Source organism: Hydra vulgaris, chromosome 06 (assembly GCF_038396675.1).
Source record: "Hydra vulgaris chromosome 06, alternate assembly HydraT2T_AEP".
NCBI lineage: Eukaryota > Metazoa > Cnidaria > Hydrozoa > Anthoathecata > Hydridae > Hydra > Hydra vulgaris.
Window position 1 is genome coordinate 41,462,528 of NC_088925.1, and position 18,443 is coordinate 41,480,970.

General features: G+C 27.1%; 1 protein-coding gene across 1 annotated transcript in view; it reads right to left on the minus strand.

The window, feature by feature from the left end:
* The window catches only part of LOC136081406 (uncharacterized), a 31,598-nt gene extending 14,130 nt beyond the window's left edge, over window positions 1-17,468 (minus strand). Inside the window, exons 1-5 of the mRNA XM_065798720.1 lie at window positions 17,383-17,468; window positions 14,944-14,992; window positions 2,367-2,855; window positions 1,766-2,254; window positions 1,621-1,656 (exon numbers count right to left, since the gene is read on the minus strand). Of these exons, the coding sequence (XP_065654792.1) occupies window positions 1,621-1,656; window positions 1,766-2,254; window positions 2,367-2,855; window positions 14,944-14,992 (1,063 nt within the window). The 5' untranslated portion in view covers window positions 17,383-17,468. The remainder of the gene's footprint in view (window positions 1-1,620; window positions 1,657-1,765; window positions 2,255-2,366; window positions 2,856-14,943; window positions 14,993-17,382) is intronic.
* Between the last annotated feature and the right edge of the window lie 975 nt (window positions 17,469-18,443).

Here is an 18,443-nt window from a genome sequence, read left to right on the forward strand (position 1 = left end):
GTCTTTCTTATTGTAAGAAACATGTGTAAAATTAAATGAATAAAATCAATACGCAAAACTAAATACAGGCAAAAAAAAAAAAAGAATGATCGGACAAAAATTTAGATTGCAAAGCTATTTTTTTTTAACAAATTCACTCCAAACAAGGCTGCAAGCAACCACTGTTGAGCTGTTAGTGAGGAAAGAATATTGTTAAAGAGTAAGGAAATAGTTGACAGAAGACTTGTAAAGTTGAAGATTGTATGAGTTATGAAAAGATGATAAGAGAATTACAGAGCATTTGTGTGTGGGGGAAAAAACTTGACGAATAAATATTTTTAGAGCATGAAGTGACAGATACAGTAAAAGAATGCAACTTTGCTGAATGATCAAGTCAAACATGAATGAGTTTTAGTTAATGGACCTAGAGTTTTGGTTGATGACAGCAATCATGATAATATTTGTAGAAAAGATGAAGTAGTGCAACCATACATCAATGGGAGAGTAACTCAAGCTATGCAGACAAAGCAGGTCCAACTATGCTTACAATATGTTTTTGGACCTTAACTAGAAGTGAAAGAGCATCATTAGAAGTACCGACCCAAATATAGCAATAAAATTTCATACATAGGCTATTAAGAGATTTGTACTTCGCACTCGATTGTATGTATGGTTTTCCATAAGAGGTTAGTAGTGAAAAATAATACCAGAAGGCGTAAGCAAAATGACTGAGAGAGTTGCCTTCTAATAATATACGAATATCCACAATATTGCAGTTTCCAATAAAAAAATAAGTTTAGCTAGTATTAAAATCCAATGCCTAAAACTGAAATCAGATTCATGATGGATTCATACTGTGTTCAGGTGTTCAGAAATAAAAATGTTTAATAGTAACACTAATAATAAAAGCAAATGAAGCAAACTTATGGAATAAAAAAACAGTAAGCCAAACTTTATCAAATGCTTTTAATATTTCCAGAGCAATGGTCCTTGCCTCGTCACCTCCATCTAATGCATAATAGAATTATTCAGTTACATCAGTTAGCAAGCCAGCTCAAGAATAAGAAGACCAAAAACCAGATGTGAGAAACTTGTTGATTAAATACTCAAAAAACATGGAAATAATAACAACTAAACTGATCGAACAATTGTTGGAGGGGTCAAAATATTTAACAGAGTTTTAAAAACTGGACCCACAAGTGCCATTTTCCAGCAGGCAGGAAAAAATGATTCAGTCAAACACTTAAATAATTTAAAGAGATAAAAAATAACTTGAAGAAATTAAATGGCTTTGGAAACAGTTTATAAAACAATTTAGTCGGGAGCACAATCTGTAGAAGAGTTAATTAAGAAACGACTGTGGACAACAGAAGCCAAAGTATGTTGTCAATCATTGGATTAATCAGTTTAACTGAAACGGCAGTAAAAGTGTGGCTATTAGATTCAAGATTTGAATTAGAAAAAATTTGCCTAATATCTAAAATAAATAACTGCCTACCTAAACCAAAACTTTTAGTGAATATAGCTACATTGACTAATAACTAAATTTATCATTAAGAAAGAATGATCAATTAAAACAATATAATTTTGACAGCATTTACGCATTAAAAAAGTAAGAAAATAAAATATTATTTTAAATACCTGCAGGCAAAATAATAACTGGTTGCAACTCATTATCTAAAAAAAATGATACAGTAAAGTAACTTATAAAAACATATTGCAAAAAGCATAGTCGCAAAATCAAATAAAAATTGAACACAAAGAATGGATTCAATTAAAAACATACTCGAAATACCATTGATAATAAACAAATTTCTAATTAAACTATCTTGGACTTCATACCAAGGATCAGATGCATATACTTTCACGTTATCAAAACTTTGAACTTGGCTATTGTTTTCAGAAAAGACAACTTCTCCATTCAATCGAATTGTGTATACGTAAACTGAGTTTCTCAAAAATTGACTTATTTCAACATTAGACCACTGATTTAATTCAAGCGGATTTGTAGCAAAAACTCTGTCAATGTTACCATTAATTGGTGCAGATATATATAGACCACCTCTTCCATCAGCATGAAACCAGATACCGGGAACACGATCACCATAATGACCAAAATTAGAACCAATAGAAAAATGAATAACACTATGCCAACCAGCAACAAACTTTTTTGGATAGATATCAAATGAAACTAAATACTCTTTATCTAGTTTTGGCAGTTCTGCAATTATTTTTCCTTTAACTAATGGAGTAGAAATGCTGCCAACAAGGTATTCTACAAAATAAGTTCTTTTCAATAGAAACAGTTATAAAAAAAAAGCTATCTTTTTTAAAATGTTTTTTGACATCAACTATAATGCCATTCTAACAAAAAAACTTAAGCTTACGAGTATTTCCATTGATAATTTGAAGGTTAGAGATTGAGCCATCTTGGCGAGCATACCAAGGATCAGAAGCATATACTTTTACGTTTTTAAAATCTCTAGCATCTGAATTTTCAACTCTATGGATGTTAACACCATTCAAATCAACGGAATACCAGTACTTACCATCACGCAAAAATTGATAAATTTTAATATGAGACCATTGATTTAATGGAAGTCGAGTTGTTGAAACACGATAGTTATAATTACCACTAACTGCAGCAAAAATAGTAAGTGATCCTGAACCGTCTTCATTAAACCATACACCTGGAATCCTGTCACCATAATTTCCATAATCTTTTCCCGAAGTTAAATGAAGAACATTATTCCATTCCTTAGTGTAAATATTAGGTTTAACATTAAAATCCACAGTGTACTCCTTTTTCAAAACATAGAGTGTTCCAAGTAATGATCCTTGAGTAATGACAAACTCGTTTTTACGATTGATAAATTCTGAATAAAAATAAAATTTAGCTTCATATGATTTTAAAAAAACTGATTAATATTTTTTTAGTTTGCCAGTAATAGTTTTCATTAACTTTAGAAATGAAAACTATAAATCTTATTTTACAAATTTTAGGTAAAAAAATGATTTATCACTTTTTTTTGTGGATTTACAAAGGCTGTGGGTTTATATATATATATATATATATATATATATATATATATATATATATATATATATATATATATATATATATATATATTTATATATATATATATATATATACATATATATATATATATATATATACATATATATATATATATACATATATATATATATATATATTTATATACATATATATATTTATATATATATATGTAAGCTATGTTAGTGTATTTTACAAATAGAGTGCTCAATGTTCTTAAAGAACAGAGCAATAATAATTTCGTAAAAAACACTTATCTAACTTTTATCTTCGACTTTAAGTTTCACCATTGCTGGATCATCAGGAAGAGTTACTTAATCTTAAAAAAAAATTCAATTTATAGAAAAAAATTTTTTTCAGGAAGTTAAAAATTATTATAAAAAAATCTTTAATTACTATATTTTTTTTGTTAACGTGAAGGTACAAAATGTAATTATTAAATAATTTTCTTTGGAATGAGAATAGTTTAATTTGGTCATTTGTATTTGTAATTTTTTAAGAGGTATTTATTTTCGTTCCTACATTTTGAAATTAATTCAGACTTTTTATTCAATAAATTTTCCTGATTTAAATGAGTAATTATTTAAAATTTTTCTTGCAAACATAGCATACATTTTTTGGAAATGTTATTATAGGCAGAGACAGATTTTAGAATAGACCATTGTAAATTAAAATTTTTATTTTTTTCTTTTAAATCCAAAATATATTTTGACAGCATAGTCTCTTTTGTATATTTTTTGTGTTTAAACAATTGTTTGTGGTTGGCATAACGTTTTTTCCATTCCCCTCGGTTAAGCCAATATATTGTTTTTCAGGGTTATTTTGTGAGGAAACAATGCACTTGTAAGTTAAATTTTTCGATAGGCATTTTCCATTTAGAGGGCAATCTTTTGTTTGTTTACAATTACAGTAATCAGTGTTTTTTTATTATTATTAAAGCGTAGTTGTGTCCTTTTATAATTCTTTCTAAATTTTTTGTACAACTATAACTCACTTTAATGGTATTTCTGTTAAAAATCTTATGTAGTTTATTAAAGGGAGGAAAATATTTGTCTACTAATTTTAGAAAAATTTTACTTATACTTGTTGAAACATTTTTGCTGTACGGGGGGTTGAACCAAATTATGTTTCAATTTCTATTACCCTTTTTTGCAATTTTCTTTTCAAATTTTACAGCGAAAATGTTTCAACAAATATAGGTAAAATTTTTCTAAAATTATTAGACAAACATTTTTCTCCCTCTAATAAATGACATACATTTTTAACAGAAATACCATTAAAGTAAGCTATAGTTGTACAAAAAATTTAGAAAGAATTATAAAAGGCCACAACTACGCGTTAATTAATAAAAATGAACATATGAAAGAAAAAAACACTGATTATTGTAATTGTAAACAAAAAATAGATTGCCCTCAAAATGGAAAATGACTTTCGAAAATATAATTTACAAGTGCATTGTTTCCTCACAAAATAATCCTGATATATTGACCTAAGGTGTTACATCTCTAAATAATTTTCATATTTTCAATTTTTCACAAACATACTTTTTAAATAGTTTAAATATCAAAGAATTCAAAAAAGGGATTTGTTTTTGTAAAAAAAAGTTATAAATACCTAAAATGACACTTTATTTTAAGGTAGTAAAATTTTAGCGCCTAGCAACGCTCATAGCAACCATGTAAGACTCTTAGATAGGTGAATATTTTCTAGATAAGGGCATAGTTGATGTTTATACAAACTGCTATCCACTTTGTTTTTTATCTAAAATCCATAACTTTAAACATTTTTGAACATAGTAAAGCGGAAAGCATTTTAATGATAAAGATAAGTGTGTGTTTTTTCGGTGGATTTTTCTAAGCATTTATTTATATTACGACTTTAATATGGAATCATCTGATAGAAGAAAAAAGTCGAGAGCAAAGAGACGTCCAATTAACTTAATTACAGTACAAACTTCTATTGAAAGCAAATATACAGATATAGATAAAGTCACAACATCCACTTCTCAAAACAAATCAACTTCTGCGAAAAAAATTAAAATGGACTCTAGCTTTCCATAATACAATTAAAAATGACTCTGAATGCTATGTTTTTATGAATACTGATATACTTAGAGATATTATCAATTTTATTGGGACTTGTCCTTGTTGTCAATGCAAAAAATTACAATTAAAGCATGACATTTCTGCAAAGAAAGGATTAGCATATATGTTTTTTATTTACTGTCGATACCCAAACACTGTTCAAAAACTGTATAGGTTGCAAATACTGGGAGTTAAAAAAAGAATCATCTGCCTATAATATATGGCATGCTTCACATAACTGTACCATTAACCATAAAGGAAGTGCTGGAGCAATGGAGTCAGCTGGTGCCCTTTTAATGTTTAAACGTTCTGTCCGAATAAACAGTTTACGATATACAAAATCCAGAGGTGATGGTGATAGTAAATCATTTAAAGATATATTTGATGCAGACCCATATCCGGGATATAAAATTGTAAAAAGTGAGTTTGTTGGGCATGTTTAGGAAAGGGTTGGATCACAATTAAGAGCTTTGAAAATTAGTTACAAGGGCAAACTTTTAATTGATGGTAAGCGACTGATTGGCAAGGAAAGAATGAATGATAAAGTTATTAATATGCTTCAGAATTATTATGGCATGGCCATACGTAAAAAAATAAAGGTGATATATATGGCATAAAAAAAAGTATTGCTGCACTCATACATCATTGTTCAGCAAACGATGATCCTGAAGACCGTCATAAATTTTGCCCTCGAACTATTGAATCTTGGTGTAAGTACCAATTGGATAAGCTAAACAATACTTCTAAATACAAGGACAGTATATCTCTACCAAAGGCTGTAAGTGATATAATCAAACCAATTTTTTCTTGGAAAGATCTTGGTTCAGACAACCTTTTAAAAAGATGTTTAGATAGAGAGACTCAAAATGTTAATGAGGCTATGAACAATATTATATGGACGCGTGTTCAAAAATCTGTTTATGTTGGTAGAAGTATAATTGAGATTGCTGTAGCATCAGCAGTTTTATTATTTAACAATGGATCAAATTGTATTTTGGAAGTTTTTAAAAATTTGAATATTCAAACTAATAAAGTTTAATTACAAAGTTTAACTGAAAAAGACAAATTGCGTATTTATCAAGTAAACAAAAAGTCAACCGATTCAGGAAAAAGTCATCAAAAAAGTTAAGAGCCAATAGAAGAGGTTTTGATGATAAGAATAATGAAGAAGAGGGTGAAAATTTATGGGAAAAGAGAACTTTGAATCATTTTTATATGCTTTTAATATTATATTTTTAGCTATTTTTCTTTATTTACTGTTTTTACAAATTATCTTTTTTAATTTTCTGTCGAAGATGGTAAATTATGTATTCTACCAATTGTTTTGAAATTTGGCACAGTTTTTCCTAAGATGATTGTTTACGTTCTGAAAATTTTAAAAATTAAAAAAAAAAATTATTAAAAAAAGAACCCCCTTTTTTCTATATAATTTAAAATAAAAAATGTCTTGAAGCATATATTAAAAATTTCATATCATAAAATATTTATGATATGAAATTTTTGAAATTGCCAGAACGTGCAACTCAATTTCAACATTTCATGTAACAATTTTGAGCTTTTAAATGTTATTTGTTCAAAAGTTATTTTTGACAGAAGGTTACCCCCTTTTTTACCAAAAAAGGGCTAATTATGCAAATAACTTATTTTTTTATTATTTAAAAAAAACAAAACCTTTTTTTCTTTTTCTTTTTCAATACTACACCAGAAAAATATAACTTTATACCAGTTTATTGAAATTTATTTATTTAGAGATGTACCACCTTAACCGAGGGGAAATGGAAAAAACGTTATGCCAACCACAAACAATCGTTTAAACACAAATAATATTCAAAAGAGACTATGCTGTCAAAATATATTTTGGATTTAAAAGAAAAAAATAAAAATTTTAATTTATAATGGTCTATTCTAAAATCTGTCCCTGTCTATAATAACATTTCCAAAAAATGTATGTTATGTTTGCAAGAAAAATTTGAAATAATTACTCATTTAAATCAAGAAAATTTATTAAATAAAAAATCTGAATTAATTTCTAAATGTAGGCACGAAAATAAATACCTCTTAAAAAATTATAAAAACAAATGACCAAATTAAACTATTCCCATTCCAAAGAAAATTATTTAATAATTACTTTCTTTAATTTCCCGTTAACAAAAAAAAATATAGTAATTAAAAAATTTTTTTTAATAATTTAAAACTTCCTGAAAAATATTTTTTTCTATAAATTGAATTTTTTTTTTGATTTAGTAACTCTTCCTGATGATCCAGCAATAGTGAAACTTAAAGTAGAAGTTAAAAGTTAAATAAGTGTTTTTTACTAAATTATATATATATATATATATATATATATATATATATATATATATATATATATATATATATATATATATATATATATATATATATATATATATATATATATATATATATATATATATATATATACATAATAGATATTGGATGGAATAGTATTTTATGTACGTTAACTAAAACAGTAAAAAGCACAACTTTGCGTATTTAAAAGAAAAGCGCATAATTTTTGCATAATTATGCAACCATTGTTAAGAACTAAAATATGTTTTAAATCAATTTCTTTGAATACTTGTAAGTTAAAAGTTTGTTATTATCATTTTTCTAATTTAATCTTTTTTTCTTTTTATAGTTTTTAAAAAAACAATTTTTTTCACTTTACAAGTATTTTCAGTTTGAAAGTTCTGAAGAAAGTTCAAAATTTAATGAAATTCTTTAATTATGCTTACTCTTTTGTTTAAAAATATTTCAAAAACAAAAGAACTTTTTAATTACGTTTTTTTACGCAACGAAAAAGTTGTGCATTTTTACTGTTTTAGTTTAGGTACATAAAATACGATTCAACCTAGATAATGTATTATTATGGTATAATAATGATACAAAAGCTCTTGTGAGTTTAACAGTGCTCAATATTATTAAATAATAGAGCAATATTTATTTATTTATATAAAATGAATGAATAAAACTTTTAATGGATCTCAGAAATTCGTGCCTTTCGGCAATCATCAGCCATTTTTTATTTCGACATTTAAAAACCGTTTAAAAACTAAAAATTAAATTACGGTGGAACGAGGTCTGTCGTTACAAAAACAGTACAAAACAAAAACAAAAAGACGTCAAAGGCTTTAGTCCCCGGTGTCGAATAAGGATAGTAAAATTTTCTTTGAATGCCGGCATTTTAATACTATTTCATATCTTTTCTTTATTAAGTTTACTACTTTATATGACAATATATGAGATTTCTCGCGGAGACAAAATTTGCAAACTTTAGATACTTGATTGTAGGGCTTACATCGTGCTATTATTTTCCATTTAACAATCGGTTTTATATTTTTCGATTTTAGCATCCATATTTGTTTGGGAAGTTCAGTGTCATTTTTATATTTGGGTACATTGAAAGATTTAAGATGATTGGCATACCTTAATTTAAATGTGGTTTCACTTATACCAAAATAAACTTTGTCTTTGATTTGAGGATCTCCAGAGTTTACAGTAGCTTACTATACGACATTGTTAGAAAGGCATTGGCTATTTAACGGACAATTTTTTTGTTTATGCGGTTGCATTATTTTGATGCTTTAATTTTATCGCTTTGTAAAACTTTATTGTTATGTGCATTTATTAGAGACTTGACATTAGGTGAATAAAAATTTTATGAAGCCTGTGTCCTACTGGAAAGTGTTGGTCAATTAAAGCTAAGAAGCGATTTCCAATTTTAGTTTTAACAGTTTTGCTAAACGGGGGTTTTACCATATAATTTTACGTTTGCAATGACTTTTTTAATTTTTCATTTTTTGCGGTTGGTAAGTGAGTTTTGAATTGTATCCTGATTTACGTAAAGCCTCTTCATACGGAAGAATGGAATTATTGAAAACAGTTTCATTCACTGTCTTAGTGGATAATCGTAACTCAATAGTTTGAGGAATCTCTTTTAATACATTAGGTGGTTTGAGTCAGATTGAACATACAAAAGTCGGTTATTAGATTTACAATATGGTTGATAAGAACTGTTAATTAGGTTCACTGTTACACAAAGATATTTGACAAGTTTAATATTACATGGGATTGAGATAAGTAGGATATATTTTTAATCGAAACTATATTAAAGTTAGCTATACTTGCGTGCCTAATGTCAAGTCTTCAATAAATGCACATAACAATAAAATTTTACAAAGCGATAAAAATGAAACATCAATAAAATTCAACTGCATAAACAGAAAAATTTGTCCGTTAATTAGCCAATGCCTTTCTAACAATGTAGTATACCAAGCTATTGCAAATTATGGAGATCCTCAATTCAAAGACAAAGTTTATTTTGGTATAAGTGAAACCACATTTAAGTTAAGGTATGCCAATCATCTTAAATCTTTCAATGTACCTAAATATAAAAATGACACTGAACTTCCCAAACAAATATGGATGCTAAAATCGAAAAATATAAAACCTGTTGTTACATGGAAAATAATAGCAAAATCTAAGCCCTACAATCAAGCATCTAAAGTTTGCAACCTTTGTCACCGCAAGAAAATTCATATATTGTCATATAAAGGAGAAAATTTAATAAATTAAAAATATGAAATAGTATCAAAGTGCCGGCATACAAAGAAATTTTTACTACCCTTTTTCGAGATATATATATATATATATATATATATATAGAGAGAGAGAGAGAGAGAGAGAGAGAGAGAGAGAGAGAGAGAGAGAGAGAGAGAGAGAGGGAGAGAGAGAGAGAGAGAGAGAGAGAGAGAGAGAGAGAGAGAGAGAGAGAGAGAGAGAGAGAAAAAGAGAGAGAAGCGTGCAGTCATTTAAATTATTTGAGTAAATCAAAGATCTTCTTTCCTGCAAAGGCTACTCTCCAGATTAATAAACAAATAAATGTTCGAATATTAATATACGATTTCAAAATTAATCTTTACTTTACAACAACATACCAAGCAAACTATGTTTATTTGACAGAAGAGCGAAAGGTATAATTGGTAGCCATCATAATCTTAAGGAAATTGAGAAAACCATCAAAAGAGACTCATGCTTATTTGTAAAAAATTGTTTACATAATGAACTTTATGAAATTTTTACTCATCAGTTTGAAACCGCTAAACCCTAAGAAATATACCATACAAAGAATATTGTTAAGACTTCCAAAAATAAAACTCGAAATGACAAAAAACTTTTTTTACTTTGCAGGAGCAAAACCTTTTAACGAGTTACCTTCAGACATTAGAATACGGTAGAACTAACATTATTTAAAAAAAAACAACTAAACAACTACTTTTTCAAAAGCAGCATTTTACTAATTTCAATACTTTTTATAACTTTTGCTATTTTCAGATATTATAAATTCTGTTTTAAGTTTTAGTTTTTAAATAGGACACATGTTGATAACAGTTTTTATAACTAAAAGTGTATACCCTGTAAAAATATCATTTTAATAAATAATAAATATACAGACAAGAGACAAAATTCCTCTGAAGTGAAAGTAGTGAAGCAATTGGAACACAATTTCATAGAAATTGTAAAATTGTAAACAAATTTATCATTTTTAAATTAAGAAGACTTATAGAAGATAGCCATCATCTAAAATTACAAAAAAGGTAAAAAAAAAGCATGGTGGACCGCTTGCAGATAAAAATTTCATATTTAGGAGCAACAATTGCAGTAGACATGTATCAGAAAAGAAGAGTGAGCATAGGTGGTAAATTCAAAAGAGTGAAACAACTGACGATCTCTGAGTCTTGATAAAAAATGCAGAAAAATCAGAATACATCATCATTGTAAGGATAAATAGCAATTCAGATTCGAGGACTCTGTAGTTATTTAAATTACTCTGTAAATGTTAGAGATTCAGTTAGAGAAATAATACTGCTATATATTAAAAAAATGTAACGTCTTGGTTATATATATGCAGTTAAACTAACTGTAGTTAGTGCTTGTAAGTGGTACAATAGATTCGTCTCAACCAATTGCTTGGTAAGGAAAAATAAATTTACGTTTTTTGAGCTTTCGTAAACCCACAAGTAAAAATGTCGACCATTTTTTGTAATGTATTAACGGCAACATTTAATTTACAATTTAATTTACCTATTGACACTTAAACTAGTTTTTTAGAATGCACATTCTTTTGTCAAGTGAAATGACCTTTCCTTTCTATGCTACGTTTCTAACTCGCCTACTTCTAGCTTTTTAATCGTATTACTTCAGTCTTCAAAAACCTCACAAACTATTTGTCTCTGTAGATAGCTTAATTTGCATTCTGCGGACGGTAAGTCGCTTCGTGTGGCACTTACTTGGGCGATGATAAGCTACATTACCGTAATTCAAAACAGTGTTGTATATTCTCTTTTTAAACCCATTTCATTACTCTTACTTTTTAAGTTCTGTTCTAATTTATTTGAGAGTCTTAGGTATTCTTACTTCAAAACAATTTTTATGCATATTTAGCATATAAATATTATTTGAATCAGTTAATTTTTTCTAATATTTATTTATTAGTAAATATTATATGAATCAAATATATTTTTCTTAAATTTGTTTATTTATATAATATCATGCGTTTTCACACCATATACTGTTAAATCTCCTTACGCAATAATTTTGTTATAAAAATAACAGACATTTGATAGTTCAGGTTGCGTAAAAATGCCATGTTGTACAAAAAAGTAAATTTCTAACAAAACAAAAAAATAGCAGAAATTTGTTACAAAACCGTAACGTATTATTATCATTGTAGTTGCGGTAGACATGGAGCAGGTTGTACTAGATTAGATGATACTAGTAGCAGAGTGAACGGAATAATGCTGAACCTGAACCTGGTTTGACTACTAATCTGCTTTTTTAAGCAGTACTTTACTCAAGAGTTTTTAAATATACATTAGGAAAAACATAATCTGATGGGAAACTGGAAATTAAGGCGAGGTTTCTGTTTTATGGTTATAGTCATGGTTAGACACACCACACTAGAAGTTCAAATAAATCATAAACATGCATCAAGTAACTTACAAGTATGTTAAAACCATGCTCAAATTAAAAAAAGTACAAACGTGCAAATTTAAGACTGCATCAGTAATATTGTTATTGCGACAGCGTTAATTATTGCACTCTCATAATCTTTATTCGTTCAAATATTTTATTAATAAAATTTGCTTGCGCAAACTTTGATGTTGCTGCTTCCTAATAAAAAATTTTAGTGCGCAAGAGACTAAAACTCCAAAACAGAAGAAATTTTTTTTTCAAGTTTTAGTCTATTTACAACTTGGAAAGTCAAGTAGAAAGGTCTATAAAAAAAAGGGAGAATAATAGGCGATTAGTGCATAATGAAGCTGGAAGACGTCCAAAATCATATTTTTCTTCAAAAAGCATAATTTATATGTTTTTGAGGTTTATAAGGTTAAAAAAAAACGTTTTTAGTTAAAAAATATTTTAGATTGTTTGAGGTTAAAGATAACGTTTAGCGTTCTTTAGGTAAAAGATACGATAGCGTTCTTTAGGATGAATTAAAATATGATTTCGAATAGTTGATAAAACACAGACCTGGAACCATATAGTTAGTATTTGTATTCGTATCAAAAGTTATGACTTTTGGGTCTGCGTTTTACTAAAACTATCAAATTTTACTCTAAATCATCCGAAAGAACGTCAACCTAATATTACACATAATTAATCTGACTGGTTTGTTATTAACTCGATGAATATAAGGGATGTAAGTAAGTATGTGTCAATTTGATTATAATTTCTTAAATTTAAAGGAGTTCTAAATCTGCAAAAAAATAAATAATAATAAAAATCTTTTACTACGAATATTGTAATTATTTTCTACTCTTTCCCGGAATGCTTGGGAAAATGACGAAAATGTTACTATTAAACAAGAATAAGTTTTAACCAGAAATAATAAAACTTTTATTATTTTCCTAATAAACTCACTTTTTATCAAGTTGAACTTTTCCAAATTTAATATTTGATTAAATTTTGGCATTGAATTTCCTCTTAAAGTACATTGCGAGAAGTGAAAAAACGACAAAAGTATAAATCTGTTAATAATATAATTTGGTATTCAAAATTAAGATATTATACATGCGTTTATGAATTTATGGTTTTTCAGAAGAGGAAATTCATTTTTGTTTGTAAAATTAAAATTAGATAACTCTGACGAAACTGAACTCGTAAAATTGCAATTCTTTTTACGACATTTCACTAACTATTTATTGCTGCTTTGTACAATGAAATAACTAAGATATATCTTTATGTGTTGTAGCATTTTAGGTTGCTACAGCATAACAACAAATTTGTAGACAGTCAATTTCTACATATCGCAGCTTTGTAACTAACAATATTGTTACGATATATAACTACAGATCATAGGAATGTAGCTAACTACAACATATCAACAAATCTAAAGCTAGTTGTTGCCTACCTATAATAGCTTTTTAACTAGCGATTTTATTACAATTTAACAATATCTTCATATTATACTTTTATTGTTAGCTATTCATTAACGATAGTCTTAGAGCTAATAGGTGGATTTAGCCATCTATTACTATAGTGATATTTATGTACATACCACGGGTTTTTTGTTAGCGTTTTTAAAACAATTTATTGATAGCTACATATAGTAGTTTCTTAGCTTGCATAAAAACAACTATACATCTTAAGTTAGTCGATATTGCTAGCTAATACGCTGTGATGTATGTGGCACAGATTTTTAGTAGGCGATTTATCATTATTATATTATTGTAGCTAACTATAACATATCGAGAATTCTTTGACTATTTGATACCTACGTATCGTAGCGTTATAATTTTCGACATTTGATTAAACTAGCCGCCTGTGATAATATATAATAATAGTATTGTATACGGATAAATATGAATATATAATATAATGCGAACTTTTTTTAGCTACTTGTAGCATTTCATTGCTGCCTTTATTGTTAAGAATATCGCTAGCCGATTTCTTACTGGGGATGCTTTATCAGATCCAAACTTTAGACTAAAAATAACAATTCTTTTTACAACTTCTTCTTAAAAAAAATATTTACTTCTTCTTAAGAAGAAGATATATTTACCTCTTCTTCTTAAAAAGAACTATTTCTTTCTCTTCTTAAGTAGGAATAGGTAATAAGAATATGCATAAACTTTATCGTAAAGTGACTAATAATCTTCAACAGTTTAAACTTTAACGCAAATGTGTCAAAATATTAAATAATTGATATTGTAAATAAATGATAGATTTTGGAAAAATATTATTCAAAACTATAAACCAATTTTTATCAGCGCCGTAGTGTTGTAAAATCCAAATTTTTTTATCAAAGAAAATCAACAAGGTAACTTGACATTAGGAATAAAGAGGCAAATTCGGGCGCCAAATGTGTTCAGTAAGTTATTTAAATTTCTTTTAATAGCTTAAAATAATCATAAAATTATAAAGGAAGTGTATGTACTTGTAAGCAAATGGCTTTTAAATTTCTAAAATAATACTAAAATTCAGTAATTTATGTGGTTTTTAAATTTTAAATTATCGAATAACAAAATTCAAAAACATGCGTGAATATTTTGGATCCTTGCTCGTTAAACTTTTTTTAAATTAAATTTTTTTTTTTGGAAAACCTATTGGACGGTTGAGGTCTTCCTAGACTTTAATTTTTTTATCTTAATTTGTTCCAAGTTCAGAGAGTTGCCATTTTTTGCTAAACAATCTTATATAACATAAATATAAAAATACAAAAATTTTGACATTGCAATTTTTTTTTCTTTCTTTGAATTTTCAGTATAAGTAATATAATACCTTGAGCATTTGCAACCACGCAAAGTAAGAATGCAAGTAGAATCTTCATCTATTTGAAAAACAATTCTATTAACAATTTTTTTTCAAAAAGTAACAATAAAAGACAATAATTTATTGTTTTACGCAATAGTAATATAGAGTACATGTATATGCGAAATGTATAGTATCAGGGTTAAGCTCGGTAAATGGTAACTTGAAGTATTCACTAGTAAATTTACTGGTAAACTATTAGTATTGCAACCAATCTATCCGATGATCAAGCTTGCAAACATGGTCAATATGATGCTCCATAATGTTGTTGATTGCTGTATTAAAAATTTACCGGTGAATAAGTTAACTTATCCTTTACCATAATTACCAGCTTTACCGGGCTCAATCCTTCATAGCGTGATGGAAAAATACAACATATTATATTGTGTTAAAGCATTTATTGTGTTGCGAATGCATGTATTGTATCATTTATGCACGCATCATCTTGCAAGCTGTAGATAGACAATCACACGTTGTAAAAATATGTATATAGGTATGTTTTTTACAATACATAGTAAAATTTTTATCTAAAACATGTTTAAGATAACAATTTTGTTCTTTAAAATACTTTACTAACACTTATAAATGTCACAAAAATACTAATTAAGCAGAATTTTTATTAAACTTTTACAAAACCGCTTATGTTGTGTTTATATAAATATTTATTATAATATAACATATAAATAAATTAACCAAAATTAAATGCAGTTTTAATTTATTTGAATTTTGATTGGAATATTTTTTTACAATCTTTAATTTTTAAGTTTTCAATCTTCATCCTTAATCTTCAAGTTTTTCATTTACTTTTTAGTTTAATAGACTTTTAATAGCACCTATTTTTAAATCTTTTTTTTCAAAAAAACTTCAAGTTGGTGGTACTGCCCACTAATTAAGAACTATGAATAAAAAATATTACAAGCTAGAGGTGCAGTTATTATCAAAAATCTTTTTCGGACGGGAAAATAAAATTTGTTACTATGATGTGGTACTAATACTCGGCCTTATTTCCACTGATTCAATCAATGCATTTTTTAATTGAAGAAAATTTATTAAAATAGTTGGTACCTAATTGTTTGATTTATAAGGAATATAATAAAACGCGATACCAAATCATTATTCACAGCCAAAATGCGCCTTAATAAATATTTCTTAATCCTATGCAAACAATATGCCCGAAACATATCATAACACAGACAGAACCTATTTAACTTGGATGTAACAATAAATTAATGCCTCAACCATTTAAGATAGGCTTTACTTATAATTAACAATGTTTAAAAAGATCTCTACACAATAAGAGATTCTACTCGTTTTGGAAATCCCTACACAATAAGAGATCCTACTCGCTTCGGAAATTCCTAGACAATAAGAGATCCAACTCGTTTTAAAAATCCCTACACAATGAAATGAAGAATTAGGTAAAATAAACGAGTTGATTACAAGTAAGTGACTTTTATTAAATGCAGGAAAACTAAATTTACTCAATCATTTTACCCATATAATAATTATTATAATGGCATTGACCGTAAACATTCTCGAAGTTTTTTAAAATGGAAAATATTCTTGGCAATTTCATAAAAATTTATTGAAAGTAAAACCTGCAAATAAATTTATCGTAAACCGAAAGATACTTTTCGGACAATATGAGAGGTAAACAGAAATGGATATTGCGAACCTCTCGTGTGTAAGCTATTTTCCTGTATTAAATATTTGTATGTTAATAATAATATCCACCAAATCCAACTATTTAAATCAAATCAAAACGCTAGTCAACTCTAATAAAACTTCAAAACTACTTTAATGATGTTCCTTTAATTCACCTTTGAAAATTTAAAAAAGTTATTTCAAATTTTTACTAAATTTAATAATGCAGAACCTTTTTTTTGAAAAAATTTTCAGAGTTTAAAATATAAAACAAAGTTTAGTCTTGAACGGCAATTTTGACAGTTTTCAAGCAGTACCAAAACAGGATCATCTTAACATGGGCTTTAAGTTGTTAGATTTCAAATATCTTATTTAAAATTAATTTAATAAGCTCAAATTAAATTAACTCTTAAAAAATGCCTTAGTTATATATTTAAAAAAAATGGATTTGTTCAATAGCGAAAATGTACTTTTTTTCGTAAATTTTGTTGAAAATGGAGATGTTTAACAAAAGTTCGTAAGGTTTTTTATAAATTTTTTTTGACTAAAAACCAATATTGTTTTTAAAATCATATTTTCATTTAATATGATATATTCTTGAAAAGACTTTGATTATCATAAGGACCCGTCGAAATTGTTTAATCCCACTCCAGAGATTGAACAATTTTAATGAGTTTTATGAGTGTAAATTAGAGTATTATAAGCCCTTGAGCATAAATTTGAAATATAATCAAAAATATTTCTTCTAAAAACTGCAACAATTACCTTGCAGAGCCGTTGTTTTGAAGTAAGTTTCTGTTTTGATCGCGTTTTCGACTTGTTTCTTAATTTTCGATTGCTTACCGATCGCACGATATTTAAGCAACTGATTGAAAAAAAAACAAGACCGGAACGATTAAATATGAGAAATGATTGACGCTCAACAGATTATAATGAATTAAACATAAAATAGCAAATTTAAGTCTTTAAATTCTAAATAATGTTTCAGACACTTCGGTAATTATTTTTTAAGTTGATTATTAAGAAAAAAGAGAAAAAAAAGTTAATTGGATTTAAAGGTTTTTTCTTTAACAAATTCTTTTTTATAAAAAGTAATCTTTAATCAAAAGTTTATGTATTTCACCGTAATTTATGAGAATTATATGATTAAAAGTGGGTGATCGTATTGCCCATGCAAGCAAAGAAAAAGAAAAACCTAAAATACGGGAAGACATAGGTGACGAAAATACCAGTATATTAATAATAGGCAACAAAAAATAACGTTATAATTTTTGAAATGGGATCTAAGTTTTTGTTTGTAAAATCTCTATAAACTTTATTGCTGTTCTCTTGACTGCTAAGGCCAAAAAATTGTTCAATAAAGCTATGTTTATTTTAAACCTCCTCTAACTCCTTTATTCATCATCCACCTCATGTTTTTTTTCTTTAAAAATAGCTTTAAAGTTGTTTATTTGCACCTTTAAAGGTCTTATTTTTTAGAAATAATTATTCACAACAATTGTAAATTCAAACTGTTTATCACATTTGTCACACTTATAATACAAAAATGTAAAATAAATCCTGATAATAAAAAGAAATTTCAACCAAATGCTTTTTTTGTTTTTGTTTTTTTTCGGATTTGTTTTTAAATTTACTGTAAGATTTCTATACAGCTCAATCTTCTTCAATACTTTCTTCTTTGTTCAACAGTAAAATAGTGTTTTGTTCTCTTCGTTATGTCCTAAATTTGCCAAATCTAGCACTTGTTAAACTGCGATTTTCAAATTCAAAAAATTTTCAAATTTAAAACAATCATCAATCATAAAGCAATCATCAACCATGAAGCA